The sequence below is a fragment of the Strongylocentrotus purpuratus genome, unplaced genomic scaffold, assembly GCF_000002235.5.
Source record: "Strongylocentrotus purpuratus isolate Spur 01 unplaced genomic scaffold, Spur_5.0 spur5_scaffold_21, whole genome shotgun sequence".
In the NCBI taxonomy this organism is placed as follows: Eukaryota; Metazoa; Echinodermata; class Echinoidea; order Camarodonta; family Strongylocentrotidae; genus Strongylocentrotus; species Strongylocentrotus purpuratus.
Window position 1 is genome coordinate 29251915 of NW_022145607.1, and position 14077 is coordinate 29265991.

Below are 14077 nucleotides of genomic sequence, written 5' to 3' on the forward strand. Positions count from 1 at the left end.
ATGACAGCAAGAAAGAGAGTAGACTGATAGAATAAGAATGAATAAAAATTAATGAAAGAGCTAGAGATGACAGCAAGAAAGAGAGTAGACAGTGATAGAATAAGAATGAATAAAACTAATGAAAGAAAGATGTATCCTGTCTTGCCGTCATCTTTATATCTTTCTTTTATTATCTTTATTCATTCTTATGCTATCAGTGTTTACTCTCTTTCTTTCCGTCATCTCTATCTTATTATTATTATCATTTTCCTATCTATATGTACCCTATGTCTTGCCGTCATCTGTATATCTTTTTCTTATTATCTTTATTCATTATTATGCTATGAGTGTAATACTCTCTTTCTTGCCGTCATCTCTATCTCATTATTATTATCATTTTCCTATCTATATGTACCCTATGTCTTGCCGTCATCTGTATATCTTTCTCTTATTATCTTTATTCATTCTTATGCTATCAGTGTTTACTCTCTTTCTTTCCGTCATCTCTATCTTATTATTATTATCATTTTCCTATCTATAATTATGTACCCTATGTCTTGCCGTCATCTCTATATCTTTCTCTTATTATCTTTATTCATTCTTATGCTATCAGTGTTTACTCTCTTTCTTGCCGTCATCTCTATCTTATTATTATTATCATTTTCCTATCTATATGTACCCTATGTCTTGCCGTCATCTGTATATCTTTCTCTTATTATCTTTATTCATTCTTATGCTATCAGTGTTTACTCTCTTTCTTGCCGTCATCTCTATCTTATTATTATTATTATTTTCCTATCAATATGTATCCTATGTCTTGCCGTCATCTCTATATATTTCTCTTATTATCTTTATTCATTCTTGTGCTATCAGTGTTTACTCTCTTTCTTTCCGTCATCTCTATCTTTTTATTATTATCATTTTCCTATCTATATGTACCCTATGTCTTGCCGTCATCTCTATATCTTTCTCTTATTATCTTTATTCATTCTTATGCTATCAGTGTTTACTCTCTTTCTTTCCGTCATCTCTATCTTATTATTATTATCATTTTCCTATCTATATGTACCCTATGTCTTGCCGTCATCTCTATATCTTTCTCTTATTATCTTTATTCATTCTTATGCTATCAGTGTTTACTCTCTTTCTTTCCGTCATCTCTATCTCATTATTATTGTTATTTTCGTATCAATATGTATCCTGTCTTGCCGTCATCTTTATCTCTTTCTCTTATAATCTTTATTCACAGTAAAGTCCTTTCATTTCATATCACTATTTCTCTCTCATAATGTCTCTCACGTCCGTTCTCCATATTTTATTCATTGCATACTCCACTCGTCAATCATTTCTGATAATAAGCTCTCTCACAATAAAGTAAATGGAAAACAATGCAATATAGTTTATATTTTAAGATTGATTCATTCTTTCTTTGTATATCTATGGCTGTGATAAATGTACTTGAAATCAATTTTATTGAGGGGTAAAGAAGGTGAGAGAACAGATGCGGTGAACATTCATAATGAGACATTTCAATAAGATGCTGATTATGTCATGTATATCACATATAATATATTATGCCTATACCATTTTTACATGCTCATACCAGTGGGCAAAATCAATAACATTCTCTTATTTCTTATTGACTTATCATGGCACAACAAAGAAAAACATCCCCACGACGTCCCTTTTCATGCCCCGCTAAACCGGACATTGACAATAACCTGGGGTAATAGGGATTTCAATGGGCAGATTAGCCCATTGTCAAGGGTGGCTGAGCGGGGTACTTTCAAGTCTCTCCCTATTGAACTTCTTTTCTTCAACAACCTAAATACTAACCTTCTGAATTGTTAGAATACTTGAGCAAGGTATGTAAAGAAAGGTAAGAAGTCCACCTTTCTAATAGATTCGATTTGAAGATGTCTTATCATTGCTAAATAAGAAATTCTAGAGGGATAAAAAACTGCCGTAAATAAGAAAAATTAAACATTATATAATTATGATTATTATAAAAATGATAATTCAAAATATAACAAATGACGGTTCATCGAAAAGCACGTTTTCCGGTCTACAACTTTGCTGCACAATATTTTTCATCATGATCATCCAGTGAAGAGTTATAGCCTCTTGATTCAGCAGAGTCAATAAAGATTCCCTCGAAATGTGTGACCCTAAAAGAATGTGGCACAGGGGGGTTTTTTAAGTGGCGCATAAAGAGTTAAACTACAAATGACATAATTAACTAAAGTAAAGCTTATAAAATACAAATACACGCTAAAACAGGGAAAGGGAGATTACATGGATACATGAACCGATACTCACAATTAACTACAAAAGACAAGGAAAAGGGAAGGGAATATATCTGCAGCGTTTTGAAACAATATTACAATATAGTTTGTTCTCGATATGAGTATATTATAAGCATAGTTGGTATGTTCATACCGTTAGTTACTCATTGTAATGAACAAAAGTATACAGCTTGGAGACAAGAATAGTCAGGAATCAGGAATGACAATATGTATTTAAATAATAACTTTTCAATTTTCTTCTGAATACATGTACACTAACAGACCTTTTAATCATAGAATCGAGAGAATTCCAGAACTTAGGACCTGTATATATTAATGTATTTTGAGCAAAGCGTGTTCCCGTTCTAGGAAGGTGATAGGAAAACGCCTCTCGGGTAGGATATTCGTGGACTTGATTTCTTTTCTTAAACAAATAAGATAGTGCCTGGGGCAGTTCGTTGTTATTCAGCTGAAACATGAGGCAGCCTAATTGTACATTAAATTATCCCGAACTCTCAGTACTTTAGTATTAAAGACAAGAGGGCTTGAGTGAGTACGAATAGGTACATTGCAAATTGTTCGTATTGCTCTTTTTTGAACAACCAGGATTTTGTCCAGTTGAAGTTTCAATGAACTACCCCAGGCAAGAATACCATAGTTCAAGTAGGGCAACATTAAAGTGGAGTACAACATTTGCAATACATATGATGGGAACATAGGTTTTAGTTTGTATATCACACCAGCATTTCTTGATAGTAATGAACACAAATAATTGGTATGTATTTTCCAGGACATTTTATCATCGATAAACAGGCCAAGAAACTTGGTCGATTTTACTTTCTTTTTAACATTGTTGAAATAGATATCTCCTGGTAAATCAGATATTGAATTGCTAAATTATATGAAATTAGTTTTGTCCAAGTTCAGTGACAGTCTATTCGCAAAAACACACTGTGTATATCAGATTAGGACTTTGGACACTCAATATGTATACCCCCCCCCCCCCCCCCCCCATGGAAGTGCTGATGGAGTGACGGCTTTTTTGATTAAGAATTGCTGATGATACTAAATGTATTAATTTATAATAATAATACTAATATAAATTCAAAACCTACAAAAGGAAAAATCGAATCTCTTCTTCCCCGTTGTTTTGATTGTGTTTTCCATTGAAAACTGCCAAATGTTCTGGTTCTATTTTTAACAGAATTGTGTTACCTTTTTTTAAATACAATTTTCAAAGTACTATCTCTATCAAATAATTTGTTAAGGTAACGTATTGCTTTTGTAAGTGAATGAGGATGGCGACTGTATCATCATGTAATGTAAGATATAATTCAGTATAGTAATGTCGGCAATTAATTATTCATCATGATGTCGCACTAATACAACAGATTGAGACTCTGGACATCCGCCCTAGTGATCTCAGTAAACGTCCCAATGCATCACGTGATCTCGCTCAGTTCATCTGTAAGATGCCTCATCTGAAGAACCTGACATTCTGGGGTTCCTGTCACGATGAATTCTACTCAACATCATCGGAGATGGCATCATCAGTAAAGGTATTGATTTGATCGTATATTTTAGGACTCTAAGAAAATCACTTTATATTCAAATACTGAAAGTGTATCTTTTTCTGTATAGTCACACTCAAGTGGATATTTTTACTCTCACAATTGGTACACAGTTGAGAGAAAGCAGATAGGAAAAGTTCAATAATTATGGACGTGGAAGCGAAAAATAAACTTTCTGTCATAATGCAAAAACATCCTGAAGATTATCAGATTGATAACGATTAATATATACCATATTTTTCATTTCATATGACAATTCGGAATGCTACGGGAATGCTACTGGAGAGACGTCCATTTAAATTGTGAATGCTGATGAGACTAAATATTTTAATTTAAAAACCTACAAAAATGAAAAAAAATTGAATCTCTTCGTCTCTTCTATCCCTTTGGAAACCGCAAAAAGTTCAATATTTATTTGTTTTCACACTTTTATGTTATGTAAAATCAGATTGTCAAAGTACTTTTGCAATCAAATTTCAGAATGACGTTTTGCTTTGTGAATGAGTGATGATGGCAACTGTATCAAGATGTAAAGTGTAAAAACATGTTCAAGTCGAGTAATGTCAGCAATTGTTTTTCCAACAAAATACTTCAATTTTATGAGATTGGGACTTTGGACACTCAATATGTGGACCGCCCCCCACCCCTTAATGGAAGTGTTGATGAAGTGACGGCTATTTTAATTAAGAATTGCTCATGGTACAAAATATATGAATGTAAAACCTACAAAATGACAAATCGAATCATTTCGTTCCCGTTGTTGTGATTGTGTTTTGCATTGGAAACTGCCAAATATTCTGAGTCTGTTTTCACACATTTGTGTTACAATATTATGACATAAAGATTTTCAAAGTAATATCTCTAGCAAATAGATTGTAAATGTAACGTATTGCTTTTGTAAGTGAATGAGGTTTGCGACTGTATCATCATGTAATGTTAGATATACTTCAGTATATTAATGTCAGCAATTGTTTATCCAACATCATGTCGTATTATTACAACAGATTGAAACTCTGGACATCCGCTCGGGTAGACTCAGTTATCGTGACAATGTATCACGTGATTTCGCTCAGTTCATCTGTAGGATGCCTCATCTGAAGAACCTAATACTTGAGGGTTTCTGTCACGATGACTTCTACTCAACATCATCGGAGATGGCATCATCTGCAAAGGTATTGATTCGCCCATATACTTTAGCACTCTAACAAAATCATTACCTATTTGTTATACTGGAAGTGAACTCTTTTCGATATAGTCGCACGGAAGTGGACAATTTTACCCTCGGAATTGGTACACCGTTAAGAGAAAACAGGTAGAGAAAGTGAACATTCTGTCATAATACAAAAACAGACTGCAGATTTTAACATTGATGGTGAACAAAATAATATATACCATTTTTTAAATTCCATATAACAATTAGGAAGGCTACAGGAATTATGATGGAGAGACGTCCATTGTAATTTCGAATGCTGATGTTATGTTACGCAAAATTAGATTTTTAAAGAACTATTTCAATCAAATGTCAGTATGACGTTTTGCTTTGTAAATGAATGAGGATGGCAACTGTATCAAGATGTAAAGTTCGGAAATATGTTTAAGTCGAGTAATGTCAGCAATTGTTTTTCCAACAAAATACTACAATTATATCAGATTGGGACTTTGGACATTCAATATGTGGACCGCCCCCCACCTCCTATGGAAGTGCCTGATGGAGTGACGGCTATTTTAATTAAGAATTGCTCATGATACAAAATATATGAATTTAAAACCTACAAAATGACAAATCGAATCATTTTGTTCCCGTTGTTGTGATTGTGTTTTCCATCGGAAACTGCCAAATATTCTGAGTCTATTTTCACACATTAATTTGTTTTACGTTATTATGAAATAAAGATTTTCAAAGTAATATCTCTAGCAAATAGATTGTAAATGTAACGTATTGCTTTTGTAATTGAATGAGGATGGGCGACTGTATCATCATGTGATGTAAGATATAACTCAGTATATTAATGTCGGCAATGGTTTATCTAACATGATGTCGTACTATTACAACAGATTGAGACTCTGTACATCCGCTCGGGTAGACTCAGTTATCGTCCCGATGCATCACGTTATCTCGCTCAGTTCATCTGTAAGCTGCCTCATCTGAAGAACCTGACATTCAGTGGTTCCTGTCACGATGACTTCTACTCAACATCATCGGCGATGGCATCATCAGCAAAGGTATTGGTTCGGTCATATATGTTAGAAATCTCAGAAATTCACTACATATTTTGTATACTTGAAGTGTACCCTTTTCTGTATAATTACACTGAAGTGGACTCTTTTACTATCGTAATTGGTACACAGTTGAGAGGAAGCAGGTAGGAAAAGAAGCGATTCAGGAAGTGGATACAAAAAGTAAAATTTCCGTCATCAAACAAAAGAAGACTGAAGATTGATAGTGAATAATATATACCATTTTTCTCATTTCAAATGACAATTGGGAGTGCTGCGGAATTGCTGATGGATAAACGGCTATATCAATTGTGAATACTAATGGGACTAAATACTTGAATTTAAAAGCCTACAAAAATGTAAAGTGAACCTCTTATTCCCCGTTATTTCGAATATGTAACATGTTAAAATCTGCCAAGTCTTAAATTAGGTTTTTCACAGTAATTTTTCAATCAAATGTCAGAATGACATATTGCTTTTGTCAATGAATGAGGTTGGCAATTTCATTATGATGTAATATTTAACAATATTTGTAAGTAGTGCAGTGTCAGCAACTGTATATCCAACATTATGTTACTATTATACCAGATTAAGATTTTACATCCGATATGTGAATCATCCCACCCCCCCCCCCCCTCGATCATTCAGACGTGAAAATATAGTAGGGTCAGTAAGATTACCGGATCATATGCAGGAGGAAGGGATTCCCTTTTTTCTGACAATCATGTCTCCACAACTATTATTTCGTCGATAACATAATGACGGTAAAAAGCTTCTCCCCGGAATAAAGCTCAAGTTTTTTCTTCAAGGGTAGTGTGATTAAGGAATGATTTACGACCGTTTTGTCTTATTGTTTTTTGTTCTGTAAGTCTTAAGATCATGAGCCACGTCTTTCATTCATATTTAACCACTACTCCCTCTCTCTCTCTCAACGGATCAATATGATCTAGAAAATATAATTTTCTTTATCCGTAATGCCCACAGTCCCGATTGCCGCAAAGAAAAAAACTAATGATCACCTTTACCATTACCTATCATTTATCTAACACCATTATGCATTATATCCGTCTGAAAAGAATCCAGGAACTATTCAAATGCGTGCTAATTTCAGGTGTCAAGACTTGTAGCTCATTTAAAAATACAATGTGAATGTGTTAAGATGTGTTAGTTGTGGCAACGTTATTTATATAATTAAAAACATATTGCTGAATTTTGAATATATTTGTAATGGGTTGTTATTAGTTACATTCAACATAATGTTAATATCACAACAGATTGAGATTCTTAACATCCCTGATTGGGATCTCAGGGAACTTCCCTCTGCATCACGTGATCTCGCTCAGTTCATATGTAACATGACTCATTTGAAGGACCTGACACTTGGCGGTCAGTACCACAATGACTTCTACTCAAAATGTTCGTCGATGGCATCATCTGCAAAGGTATTGATATGATCTTAAATTGTAGGACTCGTAACAAATCACTACATGCTTTGTTATACAGGAAGTGTACTCTTCCCTATATAGTCAAATGTAAGTGTACAATTTAACTTTTCTATTGGTCATTCGTTAAGAGGAAGCAGGTATAGGAAAAGTTGATCGTTTCAGGAAGTGGATGCAAAAACTGAACTTTCTGTCACAAAACAAAAAAGACTGAATATTATGAGATTGATAGTGAATAATATATACCTTCTATTCATTCCATATGACAATTCGGAGTGCTACGGCATTTCAATTTTGAATACTGAAGAGACAAAATTATATAATCGAATCTCTTCGTCCCCGTTTGTATCGATTATGTAACCTTTTTGTAAACTGCAAAGTGTTTCATGGATATTTGTTGTTACACTTTTCTATTTTTAAAAATTAGTTCTTTCAAAGTAGACCTTCTATGTTATATTTTGTATTTTTTTTTATGAGGAAGGCACTTGTATCATGATCTAAAGTGTAAACATATTTTTTAAGTTGCGTAATGTCAGCAATTGTTTATCCAATACAATGTTACTATTATAACAGATTACGACTTAAAATCCGTTATGTTATTATGGGGTTACGTTATGTGATAAAATGCAATTAATTATTGATAATTTATTGCATTTTCTTTGTAATTTTTTTACTTGTGGGAACTACCCCCTACCGTGCATTCATGGTTCAGTGGCAAAGCAATGGCCTCGTAACTGTGAGACCCCCAGGATCAAAACCGTGTCGATGTGCTATATTAGTGCCCTTTTGTGGGGCATTAATCCTAATTACTATCATTTATGACTTAAAGGCATAGGTCCGCTAGATGATAAGCATAGTAGCATACACATGCTTTAGCATTTATGCAAAACAAACCCTGGCAAATTATTATTCAATAAAATCTGAGAATGTATACTATTTTTTAGATCTATTAGGAATAAATCATTGTTAAAATAATTCCATAAATTGGGGTAAAAAAATATTCCAACCTTATGAGCAATAATGTATTTGTTTTAATAGCCTAGTCAGTACAAAAATAAAGATTTGTTACGCATTTCCTATTTGGTTAATTTCACGTACGCTTCATATATTTCAACAAGTCATTCCAAGTACTATTCTTTCGTTTAATGCATATCTCTTAACTTGGGCGTGTACCAATAATTTCTTTAAACAAAATAACACCAAGTTCCATGATTGTGTGGTTTTCTATGACAGGTTGATGTCCCTGGTATAGATGATACAGATCTTAGGCGACAGTCATCAGCATCAAGCAGACTGGGTCATTTCGTCAGCAACATACCTGGTGTGAAGCGTTGGAGGAAATCTAGATCAAAGTCTCATCTATATAATGCTACATCTTCAGGGGCATGTGCACAGCAGGTACAGTGGATTGTTGCTTTCAGAAGAAGGTGTAAACAATAGAGGAAATATCACACGCTGAACTGCGTTTATCACATGTAAAAATTGTTCTTAAAAAAATCTCCAAGAAAAGGGGAATATTTCAGAAATTAGGGAAAGGTGAGGATCGTTATATTAATATTTTGTATTATTTTACAAGGTCAGTATTGTCAGATTTTCTTGTTTTTTGTGCTATGCATAATATCAGACCAGACGACCAGGGGATCCAGCATTGTCTGTAGTGGAAGGGAGTCAATATTACTTTTTTTCCCGGAAACTTTAGAATTCCAATCAAAAATAATTATTTTCCTTCGTGAACCGATGCTCTCCAGTCATTGTCCTTCTCAGCAGGCGCGTAGCCTGGTGGGGCAGTGGATCCAACAGCAAAAAAACGCCGGACAAAAAAAGAGAGAGAGAGAAGATAAAAAAAGAAGAAGACGTAGGAAGAAAAAGGAATAGACAAAGAAACATTATTGAAAATTAAGACAAGGATTAAGAGTCGAGACCGGTACAACGAATTGTCTTTTTTCTCTAATAATTTAATGAAACGTTAGAGCTTTCGCGCTTCGCGCGGGAGGGGGGGGGGGGGGGGGGACTGAATTCAGACAAGGATTAAGAGTCGAGAACGGTACAACGAATCGTCTTCGTTTTCTTATAATTTAATGAAAGGTCAAAGGTTGGCGGAAACTAAATTCAGACGAGAATTAAGATTCGAGAACGATACAACGAATCGTCTTCGTTCTCTTATAATTTAATGAAAGGTCAAAGGTTGGCGGAAACTAAATTCAGACGAGAATTAAGATTCGAGAACGATACAACGAATTGTCTTCTTTCTCTAGTAATTTAATAAAAACGTCAAAGCTTCCGAAGGGAAACTGAATTCAGACAAGGATTAAGAGTCGAGAACGGTACAACGAATCGTCTTCTTTCTCTAATGATTTAATGAAACGTGAGAACTTCCGCTCTTCGTGCGGGAGTTGGGGGGGGGAACTGAATTCAGACAAGGATTAAGAGTCGGGACCGGTACAACTAATCGTCTTCTTTCTCTTATAATTTAATGAAACGTTAAAGCTTCCGCGCTTCTCGCGGGTTGGGCGGAAACTGAATTCAGACAAGGATTAAGATTCGAGAACGGTACAACGAATCGTCTTCTATCTCTGATAATTTAATAAAAACGACAAAGCTTCCGAAGGAAACTGAATTCAGACAATAATTAAGAGTCGAGAACGGTACAACGAATCGTCCTCTTTCTCTTATAATTAAATGAAACGTGAGAGCTTCCGCGCTTCGCTCGGGATGGGCAGAAATTGAATTGAGACGAGGAATAAGAGTCGAGAACGGTACAACAAATCGTCTTCTTTCTCTAATAATCTAATAAACCGTCAAAAACGGTACATTGATGAGAAGCAGGTGAAAGGAACAACAATTTTCCCGTCATTGTCCTTCTCATCAGGCGCGTAGCCAGGGGGCAGTGGACCCCCCCCCCCCCCCCCCTCCGCCCCCCCCCCCAAAAAAAAAAAAAACGCCGGCCAAAAAGAGAGAGAGAGAAGAGAAAAAAAGTAAGAAGACGTAGGAAGAAAAAGGAACAGACAAAGAAACATTTTAAATACAGACAAGGATTAAGAGTCGAGACCGGTACAACGAATCGTCTTCTTTATCTAACAATTTAGTGAAACGTAGGAGCTTCCGCGCTTGGCGTGGGGGTGAATTCAGACGTGGATTAAGAGTCGAGTTCGGTACAACGAATCGTCTTCTTTCTCTAATAATTTAATGAAACGTCAAAGCTTCCAATTCCCCCCCCCCCCACCTCCTTAGGGAGCGCACTTTTCGCGCTCTTCACGACCCCCCCCCCCCCCCCTAAAATAAAATCCTAGCTTCGCCCTTACTTTTCAGGCGTCGAATAGAGGTTGAGTGCAAGGTAATTTTAACTCCAACACTGTTGAAAACTCCTTTTGAAAAATCAACCTATTAGAGGCAATTTTAATGGCCTTGGCCGTTACCTTTTAAAGTTTACGAATATTACAAGAGGTATTTTGCATAGTCCGGACATGATTTCTATGGAATAACCAATAAGGTATTAACGTTGCATTTTTCGAAAGTAGTTGCGATCGTGTTCTTCAACTATCTTTTTCTTCTTGGATTCTGAAACGACCCAAGTCACTTCTAATCCAGAATAGGATCGAGGATTCTCAAGGTAGGGACGTTGGCACATTCTGAAGAAAAAAAATGAATAGAAACAAAAAATGTAAAGAGTCATCGTATTACGCAGGGGGGGGGGTGGTGCCTAGAATCGATGTGAACTGCATATTTGCCAGATTGAATTTTGAAAAGGAGGGGGCGTTTGCCCTGTGTGGCTTTTCTTTAATGTAATGAAATCCATATCGGACGCGCTTTTATCCTGGTAGGATACCTTCTAAATATTTTCATAGTTTCCTTTTTGCCTTTCTTTCTAATAGACTAAGTAGTAGTATACAAATGCCTCAAAGAATCCCCAAACGAAAACAAATGATGGAGTGCTCACCTTTAACGTTACTCCTTGAACCGGGAGAGGGTGGTAAATGCACCCCATTAGTTTACGGAGTGCACAACATGTAATTTAAACAATTTATTCAACAGACTTTTCATATCCAATCGGTCTATTTGTTATCGTTGTTTATATTCCCTACCAAATATTTTGAGACAAGCGTAATCCATTTTCAAAATGGATAAAATAATGTGCATATACCGGCAATCATACCTCATTCTCTAGCTTGCTATTCACTTGAATTCATTAGTCTGTACTGGAGGACGACCAGAGTACTAACACGAGCTCCACCCTGACTGAGCTGACAGTGGATGAATACACACTACAAGAATGGCATGATTGTGGTTCGATGTTTGACAATGTAAAGAGGGTCACTATACAGGTACGGAGCACGATCAACTGTGCAGTCATCCAGAGGATCCATCTACCAGGAGCAACAGAACTCACCATTCGAACATACGAGTGTGCAGGTCAACCGGCTGGTTTACATGAGGAGCCCACTTCACTACCCTATGCCTTCCTGAATATCTCCCCTCAGCTTGTCAAGGTGATATTCAGCGATCTTGTCATTGGCAACAGTAAGATGGAACTAGTCTTACAAGCTTTCAGATCACCTCACAACCTCAAACATCTGAAGACTATCAGGTAAGACGCACTGTGCTTTTTTCAAAGAGCATTTTGACACTCTTCTCCTTTTAATTCTCCACTCCCCATCTGGAAATTGAAGAAAATAAAAGTTTATTCTCCCACTCTCTCTCTCTCTCTCTTTCTCTTTCTCTCTCTTTTTTTTTCTCTCTCTCTCTCTCTCTCTCAATGTTTGATTTATTATAATTGGAATCGATTTGAATTCAAAGATGAAAAAACATAAATACCAACATGAGTAGGCCTAAATACTAAGGATGAATAGCTCTGCTCATCTTTACCATGCATTACGGTTTTTCTACAAATTGAGGGGCTACATGATAAAACAAATGAGATAGAAAGTTACATCATTATAAACAGCTATATTACAAACATTGTTTACTCCGGTAACATGCCCCCATCCCTAGATAATGCTATATTCCGTCTATCTATATACTGGTAGATTCATAAGATGCGGGACAGATGAGAGCATGGATGATGTCACCACTGCGTGCAATGAAGATCAGGTCATGGAGGTGGAGGTGGAGCATGGCAAACCACGTGGGTAAGTCCTTAGAACTTTAACTTCTAGCATTGCACAGCCTTTCATGACTGCATAACATTTATTTATGGCTGCATGTCTCTGAAACCCTCTGCGATGATCAGTGTGTGTGTATCGTACGCACGATCACAGGTATTTTGTTCATCTCACGGAGGGTGTGCAAAAAAGCCGCCTTCCTCTTTTGCTAAATTCAACGACTTACTGGCTGACTAGAATGCAGCAAAAAGGAGGTCTAGTGTTAGAATTAGTGGGAGACTAGCACGCGTGCCCAAGCCAGTCGTTTCTGATATTCATTCAGACGCGAGGTCTGCTCAAAACACCCTGCTTGTATTTTGATAAACAGAAATAGAAAACAAAATTATCTTAAATATTAATACAATCATGTAGTTATTTCCTGTCTCGGGAGAAGGGGAGGGGGATGAAGAATTGTTTCTCATTACAGAAATATGTTTTGTGTTCTTATGTTCATTTTTGTATTTGTATATTTATCGATAATACGAACTGACGTTATGTACCACTCATGATCTCACATGAACCAATCCGTGCAAAATGTAACAAAGAGTCGACAAAGGCGTGTAGACACAAATAATATTCTATTGGAAATGGGTAATAATGAATATTCCAATGTGCCTATTGGAAAAATATATGCCGGATTCTAGAAGTGATAAAGTAAAGGTATTTTTTTTTTAACATGATAACGTGTAGACCTATTAATATTTAATAGATTCTCGCATTTTTTAACTATTATGTTTTATACGTAGTAGATAACATGTTAGTTCAAATGGTGCTGTTTGACGTAAAGCTGTGTAATATTCAATAGCTCTCCTTTTTCCTCTGTTAACTGATGTGTGTTTGTGATTATTTAAATGTAGCTCCGCTTCTATTATATCATCTCTCTTTCTCTCTCTCCCTCTCTTTCTCATTCGCTTTAGTAAATATTTTCGTCATTGATATTGAGTTATCAAACAGATGACACCGTACTCGATCTGACGAATCAGAGGGATCAGACGATCTTTGCTCGCCGACAGGAACTATAAAGAGTACATAAAACACACCATTATAGGCATATCATATAATACGTTTAATTTGAAGATCAGACTTTGGGTATTACAAATACAACTGTCATTCAATCGAGTTACTCACCAATGAATCACGTTGATATCCATTCAATATTATATGGAATGGGATAGTGGTGATAGTGGTGGTTATTTTACCTGACTAAAAAAGCAATAAATGCTTGTTAGTAAGCACCCAGAAGACCGACGGCTTTAAGTCCTATCCGAGGGACCTGGTAATGAGCATGAATGCCTTACCAAAGGGCACTATAGCGCATTGACTTGGTTTCGAACCTGGGTCACCGGATTACGAGACCACTGCTCTACCGACTGAGCCTCCTCGATGGGCATTCTTTACATTGGTTTCGTGGTTCTTTTTCTTTTATTGAAGAAATCATAATTTTG

At 35.9% G+C, this 14077-nt stretch overlaps 1 protein-coding gene across 1 annotated transcript in view; it reads left to right on the top strand.

The window, feature by feature from the left end:
* LOC105439014 overlaps positions 1-13825 on the top strand; it is a 32274-nt gene extending 18449 nt beyond the window's left edge. Inside the window, exons 11-18 of the mRNA XM_030994314.1 lie at positions 3656-3823; positions 4840-5007; positions 5891-6058; positions 7327-7494; positions 8728-8892; positions 11685-12079; positions 12519-12620; positions 13550-13825. Coding sequence (XP_030850174.1) covers positions 3656-3823; positions 4840-5007; positions 5891-6058; positions 7327-7494; positions 8728-8892; positions 11685-12079; positions 12519-12620; positions 13550-13568 — 1353 coding nt within the window. The 3' untranslated portion in view covers positions 13569-13825. The remainder of the gene's footprint in view (positions 1-3655; positions 3824-4839; positions 5008-5890; positions 6059-7326; positions 7495-8727; positions 8893-11684; positions 12080-12518; positions 12621-13549) is intronic.
* Positions 13826-14077: the final 252 nt, after the last annotated feature.